Source organism: Mytilus edulis, chromosome 10, assembly GCF_963676685.1.
Source record: "Mytilus edulis chromosome 10, xbMytEdul2.2, whole genome shotgun sequence".
NCBI lineage: Eukaryota > Metazoa > Mollusca > Bivalvia > Mytilida > Mytilidae > Mytilus > Mytilus edulis.
In genome coordinates this window covers 43,320,221-43,337,280 of record NC_092353.1, presented here as the reverse complement: position 1 = coordinate 43,337,280, position 17,060 = coordinate 43,320,221, and the positions used below count along the sequence as shown (strand labels likewise).

At 31.3% G+C, this 17,060-nt stretch overlaps 1 protein-coding gene across 10 annotated transcripts in view; it reads left to right on the top strand.

The window, feature by feature from the left end:
- Positions 1-17,060, top strand: part of LOC139491225 (cilia- and flagella-associated protein 47-like) — a 69,759-nt gene that overhangs the window by 42,540 nt on the left and 10,159 nt on the right. For 4 of the 10 annotated variants that reach the window (XM_071278706.1, XM_071278704.1, XM_071278705.1 and 1 more), the window contains 19 exons: positions 1,292-1,431; positions 2,177-2,299; positions 3,907-4,036; positions 4,382-4,584; positions 4,965-5,108; positions 5,493-5,611; positions 6,451-6,505; positions 6,922-7,070; positions 7,702-7,849; positions 8,198-8,373; positions 8,779-8,886; positions 9,240-9,456; positions 9,680-9,836; positions 10,148-10,376; positions 11,588-11,856; positions 12,748-12,801; positions 14,668-14,839; positions 15,642-15,803; positions 16,733-16,901. In XM_071278706.1, the coding sequence (XP_071134807.1) occupies positions 1,292-1,431; positions 2,177-2,299; positions 3,907-4,036; positions 4,382-4,584; positions 4,965-5,108; positions 5,493-5,611; positions 6,451-6,505; positions 6,922-7,070; positions 7,702-7,849; positions 8,198-8,373; positions 8,779-8,886; positions 9,240-9,456; positions 9,680-9,836; positions 10,148-10,376; positions 11,588-11,856; positions 12,748-12,801; positions 14,668-14,839; positions 15,642-15,803; positions 16,733-16,901 (2,924 nt within the window). The remainder of the gene's footprint in view (positions 1-1,291; positions 1,432-2,176; positions 2,300-3,906; positions 4,037-4,381; positions 4,585-4,964; positions 5,109-5,492; positions 5,612-6,450; positions 6,506-6,921; positions 7,071-7,701; positions 7,850-8,197; positions 8,374-8,778; positions 8,887-9,239; positions 9,457-9,679; positions 9,837-10,147; positions 10,377-11,587; positions 11,857-12,747; positions 12,802-14,667; positions 14,840-15,641; positions 15,804-16,732; positions 16,902-17,060) is intronic. The other 6 variants (XM_071278707.1, XM_071278709.1, XM_071278708.1 and 3 more) reach the window with 3 other exon arrangements.

Below are 17,060 nucleotides of genomic sequence, written 5' to 3'. Positions count from 1 at the left end.
AGTAGTTGCTTTACCTAGTAATAATACTGGTCAAGTAGTTGCTTTACCTAGTAATAATACTTGTCAAGTAGTTTCTATACCTAGTAATAATACTTGTCAAGTAGTTTCTATACCTAGTAATAATACTGGTCAAGTAGTTGCTTTACCTAGTAATAATACTTGTCAAGTAGTTGCTTTACCTAGTAATAATACTGGTCAAGTAGTTGCTTTACCTAGTAATAATACTTGTCAAGTAGTTTCTATACCTAATAATAATACTTGTCAAGTAGTTTCTATACCTAGTAATAATACTGGTCAAGTAGTTGCTACACCTAGTAATAACACTTGTCAAGTAGTTTCTATACCTAGTAATAATACTGGTCAAGTAGTTGCTTTACCTAGTAATAATACTGGTCAAGTAGTTGCTTTACCTAGTAATAATACTGGTCAAGTAGTTGCTTTACCTAGTAATAATACTGGTCAAGTAGTTTCTATACCTAGTAATAATACTTGTCAAGTAGTTTCTATACCTAGTAATAATACTTGTCAAGTAGTTTCTATACCTAGTAATAATACTGGTCAAGTAGTTTCTATACCTAGTAATAATACTGGTCAAGTAGTTGCTTTACCTAGTAATAATACTTGTCAAGTAGTTTCTATACCTAGTAATAATACTTGTCAAGTAGTTTCTATACCTAGTAATAATACTGGTCAAGTAGTTGCTTTACCTAGTAATAATACTTGTCAAGTAGTTTCTATACCTAGTAATAATACTGGTCAAGTAGTTTCTATACCTAGTAATAATACTGGTCAAGTAGTTTCTATACCTAGTTATAATACTGGTCAAGTACTTGCTATACCTAGTAATAATACTGGTCAAGTAGTTTCTATACCTAGTAATAATACTGGTCAAGTAGTTTCTATACCTAGTAATAATACTGGTCAAGTAGTTGCTTTACCTAGTAATAATACTGGTCAAGTAGTTGCTATACCTAGTAATAATACTGGTCAAGTTGTTGCTACACCTAGTAATAATACTGGTCAAGTAGTTGCTATACCTAGTAATAATACTGGTCAAGTAGTTGCTATACCTAGTAATAATACTGGTCAAGTACTTGCTATACCTAGTAATAATACTGGTCAAGTACTTGCTATACCTAGTAATAATAAAGAAGAAAATGTGAGAAAGATATTTTCAATCTCGTCTTTAAAGAAAATTCTAATGCTGTGTCCAATATTTCCAAGCTTTATTTCTGTGTTTTGACATACATACCTTGCAAAACTTGAAATTGATATACCATCTATCTACTAGGAACTGGACGAGGATTATTTGGTGGAGATGATAGTGTTGTGTATTGGAAATGTGAGTCAGGACAAACATTACAAGAAAATATACATGTACCTATTACGAACAAGGCCAGAGAGAAAGCATTGTTAATGGCATCTCAGATAGTAAGTACAATGGTTTACATTGAAACTTGTTCGCACTGCACCAGTAGTTTTATAACTAATGCAAGATCATTTATTGTAACATTTTTGAATAGTTTAGGAAGTAAAATATCATCTAAAAAATACAAAATCATAACCTCAAACACATCAAAGGAATGGATTCAAAGGAATAGATAACAATTGCCATATTCCTTTATCTAAAATACATCTATTAACATGTGTATTAAGCACCTATTGTCAATGGATTCTTCCTTCTGAAGAATTTTCAAAATTCTGTCCAATAAATTATTTTTTTATAGGCAGAGTAATCATAAATTTTATTAAAAATTATAACAAATATTTAAAAAAAATTATGATATTTCTTTTGACAAGGAAGCGAATAAATGGGATGATTTGTAGTAGAATTATGATTATTCTTGTTTTTTAATGAAATGTTTAGGGCTATTAAATGTTTTTGGATACAACTTGTAATTAAGGGGTAGACCTTAGTTCAGGGAGATAACTCATTAAATCAGTTATGCTCTTGTAAAAGGCAAGTGTCATCAATTATCTAAAGCATTTACCTGAGACAGATGGGAAATAAGCTATGCAATCTAGAAATTAAGAATATATTTATAAAAATGGTTGGCACAAACATACTGATGATTTTAAGAGTTATTTTCCTAAACCTAGGTCTAACTCCTTTAAAGATTAATGTAGATTGATTATCTATTTGTTTGTCAAGCATGTCTGGTGTATATTTTTACAGCACATGAGTGACAAAGAATTACAAAGGCGTTCAGTGACAGGGACACTTCACTCCAGCAGTGTGACATCACAGGTTATCACTAAACTTTCAACCAATGCTGCACAGAGTATCACACAAGCAAAGGTGATTTGTTGCACACTTAATATAATACATTTGTTAGGTTCTGACAGGTGGGGATGGATGGGGAGAATTTTCTTTATACGTATCAGAAAAAGACATCATGAAAAACTACCCATCAGATCTGAAAATTAAGACCTATCAGATGTAGAGTTTCTGTTCATATTAGGTGGATGGGCTTTCATGGGAAAAATGACCTATCAGAATTTTTTATTACAAGGATTGTACCCATCAGAATTTTAAATACAATACCAGATAATGCATGATATGTAACTGTCTACATTAAAAAGCACCCCTAAGTTCTGACATAGGCATTTTTGTAACCCCTAAGATGTAATTATTTTAAATTATTTACTGCTGAAAGACCCTCAGAAGTTTTTTGCCTATAAGTGTACGTGTCAGATGAAAAAAACAAAATTTTCACCCCTAAGATGTATAAATTGTACACCCCTCAGAAAGGACCATCCAACCCCCTTTAGCAGATATTAACTGGAATGGCCCAATACATTTGATAGGTTCTTAACCTAATTATCATTACAGTTGATGATGTTTGCTCTGGATGTGATTTTACATTTGGAAAAACAAAGCATTCTGTTTGCATGTTAAAAAAAGATAGGTATTTTCCATAAAAATTATAGTACTTTAAAAGAAATGGCATTATACATACTGTAAATTCAGAAATTATTGCGAGGTTTTTATCAATGCAAATAATATGACTGGGTGAGTATAGCAATAATAAGAAGTCACATTTTGATATCTGATACATATAAAAAATTATATACATATATAATATATATATATATATGCAAATTTTCCAAAAGTCACAATAATTAATTTCTGAATTTAAAGTATATGGCTGTTCAAAAACTATTAAAGTTGTCATTTTACTATATAGAAATCTTTTATTAGCTTTCAGAGCAGGAAAGAATTTGTCAATACAATATTTACATGCCAAAAATCATTTTCTACAGGGATTAGTTATTAGATTAGATTAGCATTTTTCATCTATGTTAGGTGAATCAACAGAACTTGACTGTAATGCCTTGTTCACACAAACATTTAATTCAAATTGAATTCAAATCGAATGCATATCGAATTCGCTTATCGCATTCACACACTCTTCTTTTTTAATTCGAATTGGCTAATTCGAATTATACAATTCGCATTAGAAATACGCTTTTGTTAATACAAATTAAAAGTTAACTTCCTTTGGACAGTAAAGCGATTTTGACGCACATTTCAATTCGAATTAAAATTGACGTTGAGATGTAAAACGTTTCGAATGCGAATTAAACTAATTCGAATTAAGTAATGCAGACCGAATACAAATTACGTGTAAACTCAGCATTAAATTGTGTAGCTTATCATGGTAAATGATAAAACAAGACTGTTGAATAGTAAAAATGGGTCTGAAATAAAAATTGGTAACATGAAGTTAAAATTTAAAAGCAAATGCAAAATTAAATCTGCAAGGTTGTTTTAGTTTTAATTTAACAAACAGGTTTTGATTATAAGTAGTAGTAAAACTGCTTTTTGATAAATATAGATGCTTTTTTCAAGGCATTTTTCAAGGAGTATGGCAAGAAATATTTTATACAATCTTTTTTTATCAGGCTAAATCTCCTGTTGGAACATCCTATACTGTTGAAGTGGACTCTGAGTTCTACACAGTACAAACAAAATTACTGGTCCCACCACAGAATAATAGTCCTAGGAAATCAAAGAGTGCTCCTGTATTACCAGGTAATAGTTTATATTTCTCTCAATTTGTTTGCTAGACAATAAGGAATAAAAAATTGACAATAACACTTGCTTTCATGACTCACTTTCGGGCATGTAAACTTTCAGAAACTTTACATCATAGTTAAATAACCTGTACAATGAAGACTTGAAACATTTATTTAAGAGGTAAAATTATAAAAAGAAAATAATCATTCCTTTTAAACATACACCTTATAATTGGGAAGACACTTAAATTATGTCTATACATGGATGCCTTTGATATTGAGATTTTACTAGAAGTGAAAAACAAAAATTTTGATCTTGAAACTGTTCATATTAAAAGTTTTTTTTTTCCATCTTTTTTAGGTGGTTTGAAAGAACCCTCCGTAGAATTACCTGTCAAGTTTAAAGCCTCAGAACCTGGCCATTATCCATGTACCATTACACTGACTAGTCAAGATGATATCAGAGTGTACAAAATAGAGTGTACTGTTAATCCAGAGGGCAGCACTGCTGAGATCTCTTTCTCTGCTCCTGTCCATCAGTCAGTAACACAAGAAATACCTATTGTAAGTACTTTATCTCATCCTTGTCTTTTAAATTGAGATTTTATAAAAAGTCAAGAAAATCTATGGCAAATATCTGTCATTTAAAAGTCCTATTAATGCTATACTAATTCATACTTGTTTTAAATAGATTTGACCCTTTCCTGTTTGATTTGTTTTACAATAGTCATTATCAGGTCCTTTATAGCTTGCTGTTCAGGCTGAGCCAAGGTGCCGTGATGAAGGCTGTACTTTTTCCTATAATTGTTTTCTCTTTGTGACTCGAATAGATAGTTTTCTCCTTTGGCACTCAAACCACATCTTCTTATTAATATAAAATATTGAAAAATTGAAAAAACACGAAACATGTTTAGAACAATGTATTGTGATTACTTTAATTACAGGTAAATATGACAAACCATGATTGGCCGCTGAAGGCATGCATTGAAGGATCAGGTTTTGTAGGACCACCAAGTATTCTAGCAAAGGCCTACAATACTACTAGATATCCTCTGGTCTACAGACCACAGAATGAAATCCCAGTAACAGTAAGTTACCTACACATTGAAGTTCAGTTTTAAAAGATAAGAGCACTCGACTATAATCTTAATTGACGCTGATTATCAAAAGTCAGAGGTTTTCTCTAGGCACTCCGGCTTCCACCACCATTAAAAACTGGCTGCCTCAAAATAGACCAAAATAGGCGCTTTAAAGTTGTGTTAAATCCCTAACAATCAATCAAACAACAAAAAAGTAGAGATAAGAAAACATAGAAAACAAAAATATAGGAGTGTTGAGTTTTTTTTTTATTTTGTATGCAAGGAAATTCAGATAGCAGGAAGAACTTTTTTAAATGAATTGAAAAAATAATAAAAAAATTGTAGATTCATGCTAATTTTTAGAAAAATAAATTTTGTTTATGACCTTTGTAGGGCAAATTGACCTTGTCTAACATGGAGGATGGAACTGATCATGTGTTCCACTTGAATGGTACACCAAAGAAACCTTTAGCACTGGACCATATTGTTGTCAAGTGTGAAGCTAAAAAGAGGTAAGATCATCAAATGTTTAATGGTCAATCTAAAGAAAGGAATTTCTAGGTAAGTTAAACACTTCATTTTCAGTGTCTAAATAAATCTAAAATACATTTTATGACCCGTTAAAATCTGTCGATGTTTTAATCATCTAAAAAAAGTAAAATTGAGAATGGAAATGGGGAATGTGTCAAAGAGACAACAACCTGGTCATAGAGCAGACAACAGCTGAAGTCCACCAATGGGTGTACATTTTATCGTCATACACCAAAAATTACCGTTAATGTCATTTGGCAAGAATTTTTACTATCATTCGACCCTCATAGTGCGAGTGAGGCATCCGTTTTCTATGGACACATTCTAGTTTAGAAATATAATTCAAAACATTTCATCACTAGTCTGTCTGAACACTGAAGTTATGAGTTTACGTACCATTCATGGCAAGTGTTTTTGAATCAGATTTTAAATGCATAGGATTGCCATATTGATACTCCAAAGGTCAATGGTGCTCATCAGGTATTCTGGATTCCACCACCAATAACAATTGGTCACCTTTGTCACAGGTGAAAAAGTTATGTATAAGTTCTAAAAATTATGTGAAAAAAACAGCTATCTGACTACTAAGAATTTAGAAATTATTGCGTGCATTTATTTTTGCGATTTTGTCATTTTAGAATAAAATGCAATTTTAATTTTTGTGATACTGAGAAAATCCTTTTCAATTCATATAGAAAAAATCAAAATTGTGAGTTAAATTATTGCGATTATAACCCTGTCACATTTTTTTGCAATAATTTCTGAATTTACAGTATTGAATAAAAATTAAATTTGTAATTTAAACTGTTTTTATTTTCAGGTCTTCATGTCAATTGTCAGTCCCAAATGTCACAAAGAAAAAGCTATGTTATAGGGTAAATATTCAGATTGTATATCTGCTATTTGCTATATATTATTTCATTCTATTATCTTTCCTTAATTTTAAACTGGAAGATATTCTAATCTTAGGTTGTTGGAAAATTTAGTCTGAACTTTACTTGTTTCAGTGTTCAAATACAGGATATCATATTTCTTGATTGAGATTTGAAAAATTGAACTTATATTTCTTAGAAATTTTAATTTGATATAGATAAAATAAAAAAATTAAAATAAACTTTTGGGGCCCTTTATTGCTTGCTGTTTGGTGTGAGCCAAGGCTCTGTATTGAAGACAGTACTTTTACCTATAATGGTTTACTTTTACAAATTGTGACTTGGATGGAGAGTTGTCTCATTGCCACTTATACCACATCTTCTTATATCTATTGTATTAAAATAATTTTTATTTTTAGGTTGAATCTGATATTCCATTTGTTGGTGGCAAAATGTCTCTAACAATACTTCCTGGTAAATCTGGAAAGTACAACATGGAAGTGATGCCAAGTCGAAGAGGAGTTTATAGAGGAATTGTAGCATTTATAGCTGGAAAAAATCCTATCGTGTAAGTTCAAGGTTAAAGGAATAAAAGGTCAAATGTTTGTGAAAAATCATTCCAACAGCACAGTTTACTATGTGTACATCAATCATCAATAAATTAATTTGGTATTGGTTATGAAGGAATTGAATATAAATGACAAAGGGTCTGAAATCTGTCACTAATGTGATTAGGTTTTCCAGAACAGATGTTGGGTTTAAGATCAAATCCACTCACGGCCATGAATTTTAAATGAAATTCAATAGTAAATGTTTCCTTATTCACTGTAGAGCAGGGCTCATGCTAGCAGGCGGTACAGTTGCTTTCCCCACTGTCACTTTGCTTTCCCACGACTATCAAAAGAGAAATCTAGTCTCTCTCTTGTTCACCATATTCGCTTTCACTTGATGTCAATGGACATTTTCAGTTTTTATTAAGTTTCAAAAAGAGAAGTCACTTCTCCCTATGATTCTGAAGTGTTGTGAGCCTTGCTGTAGAGGAAACATTTGTATCTTGTTATATGATCATTTTGTTATCTCTTTTGGACCTTGAGGGCAAAGATTTATAGCTACACATTACAATTCACAGTATAGTTTAAAAAAAATGAAGCATTTTTGTCCGTTTATGTTCCTCTATTTATTGTTGATTTTTGTTTTAGTGAGATAGATAGTGATGGAGATGAGATACCAGACGACGATGATGATGAGAGCAGACGTTACTATGGTTACAGAATCTGGTACTCGTTAGAGATCCAAGTTCAACCATCTCCACCAGAACGTATAATGACAGTAGAATGTGCTTGTCATGTAAGTCATTCAAGTAATGTAAAAATTTCAGAATATTGAAATTATTCATATCTTATGTATTTACACACAGAATTGGAAAAACAAATCTATAGACACACCAATTTCTTTGGTTGAGAGAAAATATGTTGTTAGTTTAGAATTTTGTGTTCCTGAATATATTAAATGTTATGATCGATTGATACATGTTTTATTTTGTGGCTTGTTATGATTGCCAATGACACAGAAATTAACAACTATATGTCACAGTACCACCTTCAACAATGAGTAATTTTATTGGATGAATTGTTTAAACACCAATTTAAATCTTATATTAGAATTTAAAGAGTAATGTTGTATTTTTTGTTTCAGAAAAAGGCATTGTTGGAAGTAATTGTAAGAAATCCAACTCCTGAAGAAATCAAACTGGAAGTAACAATCGAAGGAAGGGATCTGTCTGGTGCCTCATCAATAATATTGGGAGCAGGTGAAAAAGATGTGTATACACTCACCTATGCTCCTGCTGTTATAGGAAATCATAAAGGAAGGTAAAAATAAAATAAATTATACATTTGTAAAGTTGTTTAATGGCACTTCAGTCTACAGCTATTTTTTTTATTATATTTTGAAAATAGAATTGTATTTTTATATAAGACTATACGGATACTTATCCATTCTTCTAAAGAAGGATAGTTTTCAGACTTCATAATGAATAGATGTGTCATGGCTAAAACAAAACAAAGAGATAACCAAAGAGCAAAAAACAGCCAAAGGTCACCGATGGGCATTCAACACAGTGAGAAAATCCAGCACATTCCTAAACAAAAATGTGTATTAGTTCAGTAAAAATGGATATCATATTTAACTACAAAACATATAAATGAACTAGAATTAAAAATCATATAAGACTAACAAAGGCTCCTTGTTCAATAATTTGTTGGGTTTATTTTTAGATTGATATTTTTCCATGAGACTGTTGGAGAGTTCTGGTATGACCTCAGACTCAATGCTGATTCACCACCACAAACAACATTGACACACATGGAATGTGAACTTGGAAGGTTAGTTCGTGTTTTGTTTTCTGCAAATAAATTAATGTCATTATAAAAAAAAATTGTATAAAACAAAAATGAAAAAAGGTAAGATTAAGAGATTCAATTCTCCTTCTGATGCTTTTTTTAATGCTTATATCTGGTTCTATAATTAGACGCATAAACAAGTTTAACAGGAGTTTGAATAACAAATAAAATTCAGAATTTGTCATTAAATTTTGTTGATCTGGAAATATAAGATATATTCTATCTTGTAATCTTAGGAGGAGAAGCTGTTCTGCTTCTTTTTTTTTTATCTGGTATGATCATGATAATAGTTTATTTGCACTTATTAATTTATTTTAATTTTTTTTTTATTGTAGATGGACACAGCAGACAATTCTACTGGACAATCCAACAGATGAAACACTGGAGCTAGTACCAACAGTATCCAACACAAACAACTTCTCCTTAGAGAGAGAAAATGAGCGGCCATTGTGTTTGCGACCTCATTCTCAGATTGAGGTTCCTATACATTTTATGCCATCAACACTTGGCCATGGCGACCATATTGCCAGAATTATATTCCATAGTCAACAAGTAAGTTTTTTTCTATATATATGCATTGAATAGAAAGTCTGGGTATAAAATATGTGAATAAGTGTCCTGTTTTTCTTTAAAGAAATATTAACCTTTTATCTAACTTTCTGGATATTTTATAAGTTCAAAAGTTCAAAACATTTGAGTATATTTTTTATTAACATATATTTATTCTATGATAAAACTATTGACCGATTTTTTAACACAAACATTCTTCTTGTAGCTTGGTGAATGGATATTTGTAGCATCTGGTACTGGACTGCTACCTCAACCACAGGATCCAGTCAGTGTATATACAGAAGCAGGATCTAATATTACACTTATTATACCATTCCGTAATCCAATGGACCATGCTGTCATTGTTGATGTACAACTAAAGGGTAAACCAGATAAACTAATCGATTTACGATATGTAGTATTTTTGTTTTTCTTGTTTTGTAAAAACCACAATTCAGAACACACATGTGGTGTAAAAAGATAACAACTAACATTTTAATTAGACTATATGCTTTCATTTAGCAGTATGAAACTGCTGAAATATGTATTCATATTGCTTTATTCAATGAAAAGTACAATACTCTGCATTTATTTCATGGTTCTGAAATGTTTCGGCTAGGTTCAAGTTGTTTTGCCTTCTAATATATGTCCTTAACCAGAAAGAAAGTTTACTGATTCATATATTTTTTCACAGATAATAATGCTCAGTTAGAGAAGATTGTGAATGGATACACTACATCAGAAACTGCTTTCTGTCTTCTGCTTAAACACATGGCTAGTATCAGAGTGGGTCCAAAGTCCACCTTAGATATCCCAGTGTGCTTTGCACCAACAGAGATGACAAAGTATGAAGCATTGTGTACTGTTATAGTTAGAAAAGAAGATAATGGCAAATGGATGTATGGACCAAAAGATAGTAGAGGGTAGGTTTGATCTTTGAAAAGACAAAATGCATATCTTCTAAATTTTATGTGTAAACTTGTAATTTGTCTAGAAACCAGATTCCAAACAGCTTGTATATATATATATATTTATCATATATTTAGTAGTAAATACGGTAGTTCTGGATATTTGATTAATAGCCTACTGTTTAATACATATCGTGCAACTTTGATGCACACCCTTTATTATACCTTTTATCACACCCTTTATCACACCCTTTATCACACCCCTACCCTTTATCGCACCCTTTATCACACCCCTACTAATTTTTTTTCAATTTTTTTTTAACTCCGTTTTAATTTATGCAAGCTTCTCCAGAAAAAAATGGCTTCAAAACTTTTTCCTCAAAATTGATCCTTAATGAACGGTCATTCGGAAGTGACGCAATTTATTTAATGACGTCATTGTTTGGAATGTGACGTCACAAACGTCGAGTTTTCATATTTCTGACACACAAAATGCAACTATAAAAAAGAACTCAATGAAATAACATACAAAACATACAAAAAAAATACAATAAACAAAACATTTTTAAAACAGCACACAAATAATACGGTAACTTCGGTGCTTCGGATGAGTAATTGAGCAGTTCTTTGAAAGCTTTTGAAACAAGACAAAAGTAGAACTGAAGGTAACCCAGGTGCTAGGGATCAGAAAGCAGTTCATATATACTCTCCTGTCTCCTAAAGGCCCTCTGGCTGATATTGATATCTCAGGATGATACGACATATGATACAGATTTTGCCATGTATTATTCTCTTTATATCTTTAACTTACAAATAATCAAAATCTGTAGAAAATTCCTGTCATTTAGATTTCGGTTTCATACCTGTAAAACCAATTTTTTATTAAAGATATGGGTAGTTTAATTACTGTATAAATAAGAGTTAATGGCCATATGTATTGTCCAGCCAGACATCAGAATCAAATAGCTTATTATTTTCCTAAGTAGTGGAGAGTTCAGTTGCTGTATTTTATTAAGGTCAATATTTAAGAGTAAGTGGCCATTTTAGATGTCTAGCCACACACGAGAATCAAATAGCTTATTGTATATTGCCCAAATTAATTAAAAAAACATATATGTTTTAGTTATTAAGAATTCCTTCAAAATACTTATTAATATCTTTGCTTGTCCTATTAAAACCAGATTGCTCAAATTAAAAATTTAGTTATGTTTTGGTTTTGTTTTCAGAAATCTAATTTCTAAAACTGGAAATGATGGTTTAACTGAAATTAGATGGCTGTATCCAATACAAGGGGTACCAGAATCTAAACCAGTCAAGGACACAACAGGGGCAGTAGTAGAATGTAAGGCTCGTGACCGTGTAGAGGAGAGGTTAGAGGTCACTTTGGCAGGCGTTGCTCCAGCAGCTTCTGGACCACAAAAAAATATAACCACAAGATCTATTACACCAAAAGGACAAAAACCAAAAGTAGCAGATGGCATTGTTGTAGGGGAAAGTAAGTTGTCATATATTGTTTGCTTGTTTGTGGTTAATGCAATTTTCTGCGACCTTGGCTATATCATAAAGGCCAGTTTTGATTGATGGAGCTTGAGGAAGCCAAAGTCTCTGAGGGAATCAACGACCATTGGCAGTAGAAATGGCAATCTTTATCACCTCAGATAACACCTTCACAATAGCCAAATGATGTCAAATATATTTGATTTGGAAAGAAAGTATAAAGAAAGTTGATCTGTATATGATATACCATAAATTGAATATACCAAAAGAACGGGATGTGTTTTGATTTCTTTTATTATCTCCCCTTGGTATGCACCTCATACATTTAGTATAGTCTTTATGATTTATTCCTACTTCTGGCTTTTGTGAAAAGTGTTCTTTTTTAAAACATTACTTAAAGTAGTTATTGCCTTTATTTTGTTAAATATGTATGCTATAAGACAAAGTACACATGATTGAGCATACCCATAACAGACAATTGATACAGTTATAGATCTCATTAACATTGTTTTAATTAACTGTATCTTTGGCAGTATAAAAGCTATGTACTGTGCATTCATTTATATTTGTTGGATACAAATTTTCGTTGAATTTGTGTGTACATGGTAACCACAAATTTAAATGTTCAATGAATTACAAATTTTCTAAAGAAATGTACCGGTATGCACAGCTTTGTCAAACCACAAAATTAAATATCCATAAATATGGAAGTTTTTCTCAATCCACAAAAATTTGAATCCACAGTATATAACAAAATGATATTGAATTGTAACTAACAGGTATGGCATATTTTGAGAGTGAATATAAATGTGCAATGTTAAAATAGACAAAATACAAATAAAAGATTTATCATTGAACACAAACATTGAATAACTAATCTTCTTTTAAGAGGGGACAGATGAGATTGTATTGGGTGAAAGGTCACTCTCTCCACCAATGGAAAGTAAGCTTTGTCACTACAGCTACTGCATGTAAACAACTTTGTTATAATCCATATTCTGTCTTGCAGCATGATTTAATACAAATATATTTTTTATGCATGTTTACAATGAGTAAAATAAATAGTTGTCATAATGAAGTATGATTTTAATAATGTATCAGTCTCTAAGTCGACCAGAATTTCAGTGTTGGTGCATGAAAATAATATTTTTAAATTTCAAAGTGACTTTGGCAATAAAAATGTAAACATTTGTTAAAATGACTTGAAAATTTATAAATTCATATGCATTGTATAAGCATGTTAAATAATCATTGAAAATTATATAAACTAAGCATGGAAAAAAAGTTACATGTGTTACTAATGATCCAATTTGTTGTTCAAAATCATATTTTCACTTTTTTCAAACTTTATTTTCCATTTTACAATTTGTTCAATAAGATTATTTATATTTCTGTAGTCAATATTAAAATACTATCTTTATACACCGAATATTGCTCATATTCTTGGAAGTGCAATGTATATTGATAAATTTTTATGAGGGTAGTAATGACCTTTATCATCAGACATCAAGCGGTCATTTTCGGCTACTATAAGCGTAAAATTGATAAATATCTTACTGTGATTTGTCACAATTGTTTTGAAAAAAAATAATATGATTCGTCAAAATCAGTTTATTTTGGTATCTTCAAAAAGAAAGTGTACATTTTATTATGTACCAAAAATTACTGTTAACGTCATTTGGAGAGAATTTTACCGTTATTTGTCATGACGGTACCAACATTACAAGCCTTTTATGTACTCAGCTTAATTCTCTCGTTTCTAACTTAATTCTTGTATTCTTCAAGCTTCAGCAGTGTGGCTGCTTTGTATAAAACATTGTGTGTTAGAGTTTCAACAATCTGACATATGATGTGGAACTATTACTGGTACTAACAGGACACAATCTAAATAACAACAAAACTTAAAAAGAATTTTAGTTTAAAATTTTGTTTTAGACTTAGTAAATAAAATTGAGAATGGAAATGGGGAAAGTACACTTTAACACCAATTTTAGAACAAAAACTTTAATCAAACAATTATTTTCCTTAAACCACTAAAATGGGTATCCACAAGTCAAGATATTTTGACTAGAATTACCTTGGATCCTTGTTTGTAGTAAAATCATATAGAAATTTAAACATCTGTAGTGTTTTCAGTGCCATTAGACATTTTGTTGGAAGAAAAAAGGTGTGATTTAAAATCAAGTAAAAAATACACAGTTTATAGGGAGGGAAAGGGTCCTGATCCCAAAATCCTGGACTTTATAATATGGAATGCTGAGGTCAGGAATTTAAAGAAATTTAAATCCTGACATCCTGTAATTCAAAAAAAGAATTCCTAGATCCCAAAAGGATCAATCCCGAAATCCCGAGCTTATAAACACCCAATCCTGAAGTCCCGAAAAAGGTCCTACATCCCCCTCCCCCCCCTTTTATATACTGGCTTTTCGATCATTTGGCATTTCTAAGACAAGCACAACTGTTATTAAATAATACTACCTTTTACAGTAATAAATTCGGAATAAGTAGGCAAAAAAATCAATGTTTTGACACAAAAGCAGGACTGTAAATGCTTTTGTTACAGTAGTGATAACTCCCTTTGGAGTGGATTGCCTCCAACTCTGTAAGTGAGGATCTTACCATTATGCACAATGATGCATGTTATGTTTTATATTTGAGCTACAAGCTTGTAGAATTGTCTGATTTATCACAATGTACAAATGTATTGACACAAAAGCAGGCCTGTAAATGCTTTTGTTACAGTAGTGATAAATTTATGTATGCAATTCTTACTAGATGTCATGATTGACATTTGACTTCTCCATTTTAGCTTTAGCCACAGCCGAAGAGTTTACATTTGAAATAAAATATCCAGATGGAGACACTCAGGACAACTTACAGAACTCAGTGGCTTTATCTCTGGTCAGAATACAGAGAGAGACAGCATCAGGACTGGTCATACTCGTCTTCAATACAGTGTATGCTCCATTTAAACCAATGAGGTAAATATTTGACATTAAATATATATAAACTCTGGCCAGAGAGAGACATTACATACAATATTTGCTGCATTTAAACCAATGAGATAAATAGTGAACAATAATTATGTAATATATTTCAAAGTTGTGAATTTATTTGTTTAGAACAAATATATGCTGTGCATGAATCTTTTGATAAATGAGGTCTTACTATATTTATAATTTAAGGTCTTATTCCAAAATAACAATATTCTCTTTTCATCCATTCATTTCATGAAATCTGTATAAGAAAGTCATATTTGGAGATTGTCTATTTTATGCAACCTGGAACATGTAATACAATAGTGTATATATAATGCATGAGGGTAGTAATGCCCATTACTGTCAGGCAACAAACAGTCATTTTTGGCTACCATTTGCATCAAATTGTTTGAAATTTTACCATGATTTGTCAAAATATCCTTATCATGATTCATGAGAGATCTCAAATAATTATTGCTATCGTTTTTTTTTTTTAAATTTAATGTGAATCATAAAAATATCGTCTAAAAGAAAGTGTACATATTATCGTCATGCACCAAAAATTACTGCTAACCTCATTTAAGAAGAATTTTTACCGTTATTCATCATGAAGGTAGCACCATTACTACCCTCATGGAGTCATGCATGTTTTCAAAAAGCTTATCAAATACAGTTACTCAGTGGAGAAGAACAAATTTCATTGTCATAGGTAATCTACAACAAAACGTGCAAGCATTTGTAGGCTTTGAATGACATAAATGCCATTTTAAGGAAAATTTCATACAAAACATTGATCTATTTATAGTCACTGTGTAGAATTACAAGTACGAGCAGCAACTGGTGGACTCTGGAAATTCCCATTGAAGTTTGTAGCCACCGAGCCACAGGTTGATGATACCATTGTTTTAGAAGCTGCTGGATTGGGAAAAGATTCAAGTGTAGGGTTTAGATTGACAAGCCAGGCTAAGTAAGTCATGTTATTCTAAGTAATAATTGTGGTAATCAAACTTCACGTAAAGAAATATTTACAAATGTGTGTTGATACTTGAGATTAGCAACATTGAGATAATAAAAAAAAAAAAAAAAGGAATAAATAATAGACCTATTTTCTAAAAAGAATCCAAACATCTATTAGAAAGAAAAAAATACATACATACATACATTCAACTCATGGCTGCATACAGGCACAAGAAGTTATTAACTTTTGTTTTGCCTTGTATACGCTTTCCAGGGGCGGCACTATGTTATCTGGTTTCATGTAAAAGTTTTTTGTTCAGATAGTTTACAAAGAAGTTGTAGTCAAATTCCAAGGTTTATCGAAAATAGAAATAAAATGTGGATTCTTCTTTATGACATTTTCTAAACTTCCTGTATTTTTTATCATTAATCAGTTAAAGAAATAAAATAAACTAAATGATCTATTTTTTTACCGCACATTCTTTCCAAAAGTTTTAGTTAAAAAGACAAATTGGATAATAACATATTAATTTCCTTTTTCAGACATCCAGTATCTTACAATGCCTATTTCTTTTTCAGACATCCAGTATGTTACAATGCCTATTTCTTTTTCAGACATCCAGTATGTTACAATGCCCATTTCTCTTTCAGACATCCAGTATGTTACAATGCCTATTTCTTTTTCAGACATCCAGTATGTTACAATGCCTATTTCTCTTTCAGACGTCCAGTATGTTACAATGCCTATTTCTCTTTCAGACGTCCAGTATGTTACAATGCCTATTTCTCTTTCAGACGTCCAGTATGTTACAATGCCTATTTCTCTTTCAGACGTCCAGTATGTTACAATGCCTTTTTCTCTTTCAGACATCCAGTATGTTACAATGCCTATTTCTTTTTCAGACATCCAGTATGTTACAATGCCTATTTCTCTTTCAGACATCCAGTATGTTACAATGCCTACTTTGGTGCTGGTAGTGATCCAGAATTTACAGTTTCTCCACAGACAGGAGAGCTTCTACCACAGGGTACTAATGGAACACTACTGAAAATCAACTTCCTGCCAAATGTCTATGGTAAACTCTACCAAGCTAAACTTATTGTTCAGGTAATTCATTTAGTGTACTCAGAAAAAATATTCTGTACAGAAAATTTCTTGCATGTAGACTATTATCAAGTTAGTACTAGAAAAATGTAAAATCACAAAAATACTGAAGTCTGAGGAAAATTCCTAATCAAATGGCAAAATCAAAAGCTCAAACACGTC